Here is an 8,692-nt window from a genome sequence, read left to right as displayed (position 1 = left end):
CCGCGGCCCAGTAGTGTCTGAATTCCCCTCTGTCACGTGACGAAGGCAAGCGCCCCCGAGTTCGGAAGTGACGTGTGGGCCGGCGGACATGGGTCCTGCCGGAAGCGTAGAGCGCGGTGAGCTTCCTGTTTATGCAGGAGGAGGAGCCGGAGGCGCGCGCTAGGCCGCTCTCTCGTCTGCGCCGCGGCAACGGTAACGGCGGCGAGTCAGGGGGGCAAGGCTGCCATGGCGCTGTCCGAGCCCCAGCTGAAGAAGATGCTCGCCAAGGTAAGCGGCCGCTCCCGAGACTCTGCCGCCTGGGAAGCGGTCGCCCCCCTACACCCCGCCCGCTTCGCCACACCCCCGGCAGCGGGCGGCTTGGTTTGTTTTGCCCCCCCACCCCACCCCCCCGGATATCTCCTAGAGCTGGCTGCTTTTCCCGACCCGCCTCTCAGCCGGGGTCCGTCCCCCTCCTACCCTTTCCCCGGGGCTTCCCGTCCTGGGCGTCTCGCTGGGGTGGAGCCCGGAGCAGCCAGACGAGACCCGCCCTCGCCCCTGGGACGCTATTGTGTAAGGAGCCCTGAGCCAGGGAACGGGGAGCTTCGCCCCTCTTTGGGGGGCGGTGCACGGATTCCTGCTTGCGGGGCTTCGTCTCCCACCGCCCTGGTGTGTCCCCGGCCGACGCGTACAGCGAACCCCCCCCCCCCCCCCCCGTGCGGAGATGCAGCGCCGAGTCCTGCCTCTGCCACCACCCCACGGGGGATAAGGGGCCGCATAGGTGTCTCTGGGACAGGAGCCGGCCCTGCCTGGGCTTCGCCCCTGGGACGGGGGTGATGTAGGAGTCAGTAGAATTTAAATTTAGCTGCCTTCGTCCATCGCCGGTAGCTGGAAAAACCACCCCCTTTGCTTGTGGCTCAAGGAAACCTGATCTCAGAGTCATTGAGAGAAAATAATTGTAGGTCCCCGTCGTGCTTCGCTGGCTCTGAGCACGTCAGTTTGACATCGGTCAAGCGGCTGCCCTCCTGTTAACCTGCTGAACAAGCCATAGGCTTAAACTGGTGCTGAGGAGTCAGGACTACTTAGTTCTACTAACTTTCTTTGTGACCTTGGACAAATCGTTTTTACCTTTGTGCTTCCATTTCCCCATAATGTGTTTTATTTTGTTCCTTGGCTGAAAGATCCTATATAAATGTAAAGTATTATAGTAACCAGTCTAGTAAGTGTGGAGGTATCACCATTTCTAAGAGGTCTTTTTAAATAGTGGTTGGATTTAGCTAGGGACCAGCAAAAACCACTTGTACAGCAGAGGCTGTCATTACACAAAAAATGGAACAAAACTATACTGAGTGGGATATTTGCACTGCAGTGTTAGCGCTTTCCATATTAACATTAAAATACTGTACTCACTTATTTCTGTATTACATTGGCTACTGTGGTAGGTTTCCTCTGTACCATCCATATTTAGTAAGAAAATAAAACATTTTATATTTAGAAATTGATTTTACAGTTATGATTGAACCAATAATTAATGGGTTGTAATAGTTGTGCATATCTTTCAGATGTGCAAAATTGAGAAAATAGTGCTAATAAACTTAGCAGTTGTAAATTTGTAGAAACCAGAGACTGACAGTAATTAACACTCAGATTTGTGAGACAACCTTTATTCATTCACATGTAGTAAACCTGTATTTGTGGTCACTTACTACCCATGGTCAATCAAATTGACCGATGAAAACTCAATCTCTGAGATTGTTTTCCTATGTTAACTTGCAACATTTAAGTGGTCACCTGACAAACACATTAGCAGCCATACAAGGACTTGCTCCATGCCTTCAGTAACAGTGAAGAAAACCTACTGAAGTGTCTGTAAGAAAAGCTGCTCCACCTAAATGTTGAAGCTGAGGCCCATGCTAAAATCCTACTGAGCTAGTCCCTGCCACCAGCTACTGTCATTAGAACCTTACACTGTATTGTAATATTTAAAGGCTTTTCACATTGGGTGTACAGTATTGATTACTTCACGTTTCAGAGGGGTCTGGGCAGGGTTTCATCTTTGAAGTTACGCTTATGAGCTTTCTACAAAATTAGATCTAATTTGACTGTATATAAAACAAACAGGAAAGTAATCTGTTTTACTTTCTGAGAAAGAAGTTGTGATGGGAGAGGTAGTGAGTTTCTGTTTTTCACTTTGGAGGTCCATGCAGAGGATTGGAACAGTGTTAATCAGATCATATATATAAAAGAAATTCATCCTAATTTGCTACATATGACTTCAGTGAAAACTGCTGTTCACCTACTAGCAGATGAAAATAGAGGCTTCTTAACCTCTCTCCACTTCTTTGGACTTGCTTTCACAGAAAAGATATTATACTTCTTAAATGTGTGGCTATAAGGAGGAGACTTTTAGGTATTTCTAATGAGAAATATTCAAAAACTGTAACAGTAAATGACATCTAATTTAAGTGAACATAAAGATTTATTTCCTCTGCAAGTAAGTATTTACTTCTGTCATTGACTTACTGTGTGAGCTTGGGCAAATCACTTAGGCTCTGTGCCCCTGTTTCCTGATCTATAAAATGGAAGTATTTATATGTTGGTTGTAAAGTGGCTTGAAATCTTGACTGAAAAAGCGCTATATATAAGAGCTAAATATTTGCTCAGCTTAATACATTTAGAAGTCAATAGCTGCTTATTTTCTCATAGGGATTTTGGAGACTCTTTCTGAACCCTTATTCAAACTGACAGTTTATATTTTGAACCATTATTCAAAGGACATAAAATATTAGATCAAAAACTGTTTGCTTATTTAATATAAATTGGAATGAAAAGGAAAATAAAGGGCACAGACATATTACATAATTGCAGAGATGTAGCTGAAATAAGTTATTTTAAATTTGACAGTGTAGTTGAAAATAACTCTTAAATTGGAGAAAGTCCATTTCAGAAACAAGAAAAAATATTCCCTCAAATATCATTTTCTATGCAGTATTTTTCAGTCTGTCGGTATTCCATAGTTGTTTGAATAATCTTAAAAATCACATGAGGATGACTGTTGCAGCATTTGCTCTGTTTATAGCAACATCAGTAGCCAAACTCATTATTTGCATATCTCTTGAAAGTAAGGAATAATAAATTATTGAACAACCAGAATAATAAAGCAGTCACTGCAACAATATTTTTTTAAATCTAAGAAAAAAATCAAACTATTGCCAAAGCTCACTTTTCTGTGTGCTGCTTAAAAAAAAAGAAAATTTCCCCCCCAAGTATCTGAAAATGTCAATCCAGAAACTTGAAATTACTATAAAGAGAAATATATATTGGAGTGATATAATACTCTGAATTAAATTATAAAAGTCTTCAACCAGACTTCATAGTTTTAAATGCACCATTCCAAGTCAGCTGAGCAGTGTGTCATTAAGATGTTTTAGATTTCTTCGTGATAATAAATGCTTTCTTCTCCGTCGCCATAGAAAAAAGTAGGATTGAAATAATACTGTACACATGCAACACCTTTCAGCACGCTGCAAACACAAGTCTCGCAACATTCATGTTTATCTGACAAGCATAACTGGGGCTGTCAAGCGATTTAAAAAATTAACCGTGTGATTAATTGCCCTGCTAAACAATAATAGAATACTATTTATATAACTATTTTTGGATGTTTTCCACATTTTTAAATATATTGACTTCAATTATAACAGAATATAAAGTGTACAGTGCTTACTTTATATTTATTTTTTATTATAAATATTTGCACTGTAAAGATAAAAGAAATAGTATTTTTCAATTCACTTAATACAAGTACTGTAGTGCAGTCTCTTTATCATGAAAGTTGAACTTACAAATGTAGAATTATGTACAAAAAATAACTGCATTCAAAAATAAAGCAATGTAAAACTTTAGTGCCTGCAAGTCCACTCAGTCCTACTTCTTGTTCAGCCAGTCGCTCAGACAAACTAGTTTGTTTACATTTGCAGGAGATAATGCTGCCCATTTCTTATTTACAATGTCACCTGAAAGTGAGAACAGGCATTCGCACGGCGCTGTTGTAGCCGGCATTGCAAGATATTTGCGTGCTAGATGTGCTAAAGATTCATATGTCCCTTCATGCTTCAACCACCATTCCAAGGGACATGCATCCATGTTGATGATGGGTTCTGCTCGGTAAGGATCCAAAGCAGTGTGGACCAGTGCATGTTCTTTTCTATCATCTGAGTCAGATGCCACCAGCAGAAGGTTGATTTTATTTTTTGTGGTTCAGGTTCTATAGTTTCCACATCGAAGTGTTGGTCTTTTAAGACTTCTGAAAGCATGCGCCACACCCCATCCCGATCAGATTTTGGAAGGCACTTCAGATTCTTAAACCTTGGGTCGAGTGCTGTAGCTATCTTCAAAAATCTCACATTGGTACCTACTTTGCGTTTTGTCAAATCTGCAGTGAAAGTGTTCTTAAAACGAACAACATGTTCTGTCATCATCCGAGACTGCTATAACATGAAATATATGGCAGAATGCGGGTAAAACAGAGCAGGAGACATTCAGTTCTCCCCCGAGAAGTTCAGTCACAAATTTAATTAGCACGTTAGTTTTTTAACAAGTGTAATCAGCATGGAAGCATGTCCTGTGGAATGGTGGCCAAAGCATGAAGGGGCATATGAATATCTGGCACATAAATACCTTGCAATGCCAGCTACAAAAGTGCTATGTGAACGTCTGTTCTCACTTTCAGGTGACATTGTAAATAAGCGGGCAGCAATATCTCCCATAAATGTAAACAAACTGGTTTCTCTTAGCGATTGGCTGAACAAGAAGTAGGACTGAGTGGACTTTGTTTTGTTTTTGAGTGTAGTTATGTAACAAACAAACACAATCTATGTTTGTAAGTTGCGCTTTCACGATAAAGAGATTGCAGTAAGATGCTTGTCTGAGGTGAATTGAAAAATACTATTTCTTTTGTTAATAATTTTTACAGTGCACATTTGTAATAAAAATAATATAAAGTCTAGGTTCCTGGGTTAGTGTTTTTGTTGTGTTGTTTCCGGTGAGTATTTGCTTCAGGTTGGGGGGCTGTCTGTAAGCGAGGACTGGTCTGTCTCCCAGGATCTGTGAGAGTGAGGGATTGTCTTTCAGGATAGGTTGTAGATCTTTGATGAAGCGCTGGAGAGGTTTTAGTTGGGGGCAGAAGGTGATGGCTAGTGGCGTTCTGTTATTTTCTTTGTTGGGCCTGTCCTGTAGTAGGTGACTTCTGGGTATTCTTCTGGCTCTGTCAATCTGTTTTTTCACTTCAGCAGGTGGGTATTGTAGTTTTAAGAATGCTTGATAGAGATCATAAGAACGGCCGTACTGGGTCAGACCAAGGGTCCATCTAGCCCAGTATCCTGTCTACCGACAGTGGCCAGTGCCAGGTGCCCCAGAGGGAGTGAACATAACAGGTAATGATCAAGTGATCTCTCTCCTGCCATCCATCTCCACCCTCTGACAAACAGAGGCTAGGGACACCATTCCTTACCCATCCTGGCTAATAGCCATTAATGGATTTAACCTCCATGAATTTATCTAGTTCCCTTTTCAACCCTGTGATAGTCCTAGCCTTCACAGCCTCCTCAGGCAAGGAGTTCCACAGATTGACTGTGTGCTGTGTGAAGAAGAACTTCCTTTTATTTGTTTTAAACCTGCTGCCGATTAATTTCATTTGGTGGCCCCTAGTTCTTGTATTATGGGAATAAGTAAATAACTTTTCCTTATCTACTTTCTCCACGTCACTCATGATTTTATATAACTCTATCATATCCCCCCCCGTCTCCTCTTTTCCATGCTGAAAAGTCCTAGCCTCTTTAATCTCTCCTCATATGGGACCCGTTCCAAACCCCTAATCATTTTAGTTGCCCTTCTCTGAACCTTTTCTAGTGCCAGTATATCTTTTTTGAGATGAGGAGACCACATCTGTACGCAGTATTCAAGATGTGGGCTTACCATTGGTTTATATAAGGGCAATAATATATTCTCCGTCTTATTCTCTATCCCCTTTTTAATGATTCCTAACATCCTGTTTGCTTTTTTGACCGCCTCTGCACACTGCGTGGACGTCTTCAGAGAACTGTCCACGATGACTCCAAGATCTTTTTTCTGATTTGCTGTAGCTAAATTAGCTCCCATCATATTGTATGTATAGTTGGAGTTATTTTTTCCAATGTGCATTACTTTACATTTATCCACATTAAATTTCATTTGCCGTTTTATTGCCCAATCTCACTTAGTTTTGTGAGATCTTTTTGAAGTTCTTGTAGGTGTTTGTCTCTGTCTATCCTTGCAACAAAGCCCGATGCCAACTCTGTCCACATATCTATTCAAGTGACACTGTCATAGGACCTAATCACATCAGCCACGCCATCAGGGGCTCGTTCACCTACACATCTACCAATGTGATCTATGCCATCATGTGCCAGCAATGCCCCTCTGCCATGTACATTGGCCAAACCGCACAGTCTCTACGCAAAAGAATAAATGGACACAAATCAGACGTCAAGAATTATAACATTCAAAAACCAGTAGGAGAACACTTCAGCCTCTCTGGTCACTCAGTAACAGAGACTATGGCTACACTGGTGCTTTACAGCACTGCAACTTTCTCGCTCAGGGGTGTGAAAAAACACCTCCCTGAGCGCAGCAAGTTACAGCGCTGTAAAGCGCCAGTGTAAACAGTGCTAATCCCCTCGTGGAGGTGGAGTGCCTGCAGCGCTCGCGTGCGACCACACTCGCACTTCCAAGTGCTGCCGCGGGAGCGCTCCTGCAGCAGCACTTTGAAGTTTTGAGTGTAGCCACGGCCAGACTTAAAGGTGGCAATTTTGCAACAGAAAAGCTTCAAAAACAGACTCCAACGAGAAACTGCTGAACTAGAATTAATTTGCGAACTAGACATTAACTTGGGCTTGAATAGAGACTGGGAGTGGCTGGGTCATTACACAAATTGAATCTATTTCCCCACGTTAAGTATCCTCACACCTTCTTGTCAACTGGAATGGGCCATCTTGATTATCACTACAAAAGTTTTTTTTCTCCTGCTGATAATAGCTCATCTTAATTAATTAGCCTCTTAGAGTTGGTATGGCAACTTCCACCTTTTCATGTTCTCTGTATGTATATATATCTTCTTACGATATGTTCCATTCTAAGCATCTGATGAAGTGGGCTGTAGCCCACGAAAGCTTATGCTCAAATAAATTTGTTAGTCTCTAAGGTGCCACAAGTACCCCTGTTCTTTTTAAGAAAAAGGTAGCCCTTCAGTGTTGTTACTTGTATGAGCAGTTATAGGACCAGCGATATCCCTTTGGTTTAGATAACAAGTTTGTTACTCAGGGACTACATTTGAACTAATTTGAGACTGCTAAACATCAATAGTATTCAGTAAGTGCTTTGTGGTGTTTACACATGGGTTCTGAAACTTTTTCTTAGTGTTGGGCTCTTCCCTTCCATTTATAGTTGCATGCATACCTCCCTCACATTGCTACAGGGATGTTATATGAACACCAACTACTGTTCACATGGAAGAATATTAGAAAAGTAGTGTATACCTTTCTTGGTATAGGTTAGCAGTTGGAGACAAGACACGATCATATGCCAAGCTAGCTTTCTGCTGCCCATGAGCAGATGATTTGTGGACAGTTGGTGATTCATGAACCCTAGTTTGAGAACTATTGAATTATATGGTAGACTATTTTTACAGATCTCCATGACATCAGCTTCTCCCTGCTGCTATGGGAGTAGGTTCAGACCGTACAAAAGGGGTGGGCCATGAGACAGCAGTACTGCTGCTGTTATGCTGACTTGGTGTGCTCCTGGAGCCTGGGACTACCTGTACCCTTTCCAGGCCCACAACTCTTTGTAGACATCTCTTCTGCTTGACTTTTTTATGAGGAGAAGACATCTGCCTCCACTCACCTTTAGACTGACGTCACTCTGTCTCCACATTATCCCCTCTCTAAAGGGGGATTCCTCACCCTGTATTCCTCACAAATGCCACTTACACACTTCAAATAAAAATTGAACTTAAACATAAAAATACTTGCCTCTAGCTCAGTTTGAACCGTCAGTATAAGCAGTGCTCCTGAATCCATGCACCTTAGCACTGGTTGAAAATCGTGCTCTCACTGGCACAACCTGAAATGGGTGGCACCATGTTTCTTGTGGCCTTCACCACTGTGTCCCTGCACATACGTGTGTTCTAGCAGCAAAGAGCATCTGCTGTCCCAGTAGGAATTGTGGATATGGTTACTTTCTACATAAGTTTGTATGTTGAACAAATATTTCACATCACACTGAGCTTCATTTACATATTTTATGAGTTACAAATGTTACATAGCTGAGTATCAAAAAAAGTTTAAGTACTTGTCATGGTTAACTGCACCCTGTATTCCTCCTGCCAGGTTCATAGAGGGCACCCACTTAATGTTTCCAGCTCCCAGACATGATCTCTCTTGGGTAGGGGCCCTGTTCCCACTCCTGTGTGACTGAGGGTTTTAAGGCTGCACATCTCCCTGCCTTACACTGTGGTATCCCCAGAAAGCCAGTCCACCTAAAGCCCAGTGCCTGTGAATTGCTTTCTCGCCAAGGGCAATGAACAGTGTATTGCCAGAAGTTACAAGTTACCACACAGCCCTTTTTAAGCAAGAACCTTTAAAGTAACAGCACCACAGAGATGATGATATAAAAAATA

At 42.3% G+C, this 8,692-nt stretch overlaps 1 protein-coding gene across 2 annotated transcripts in view; it reads left to right on the top strand.

Moving 5' to 3' along the window:
* The first annotated feature begins 122 nt into the window (after positions 1-122).
* The window catches only part of TSG101 (tumor susceptibility 101), a 53,476-nt gene continuing 44,906 nt past the window's right edge, over positions 123-8,692 (top strand). For both annotated transcript variants that reach the window (XM_024199207.1, XM_024199206.1), the window contains exon 1: positions 123-267. In XM_024199207.1, the coding sequence (XP_024054975.1) occupies positions 226-267 (42 nt within the window). In that variant the 5' untranslated portion in view covers positions 123-225. The remainder of the gene's footprint in view (positions 268-8,692) is intronic.

The sequence above is a fragment of the Terrapene carolina genome, unplaced genomic scaffold, assembly GCF_002925995.2.
Source record: "Terrapene carolina triunguis isolate 2854851 unplaced genomic scaffold, T_m_triunguis-2.0 Scaffold715, whole genome shotgun sequence".
Classification (NCBI taxonomy): Eukaryota; Metazoa; Chordata; order Testudines; family Emydidae; genus Terrapene; species Terrapene triunguis.
Note: the sequence above shows the minus strand (reverse complement) of the source record. Positions and strands in the feature narration are given on the sequence as shown.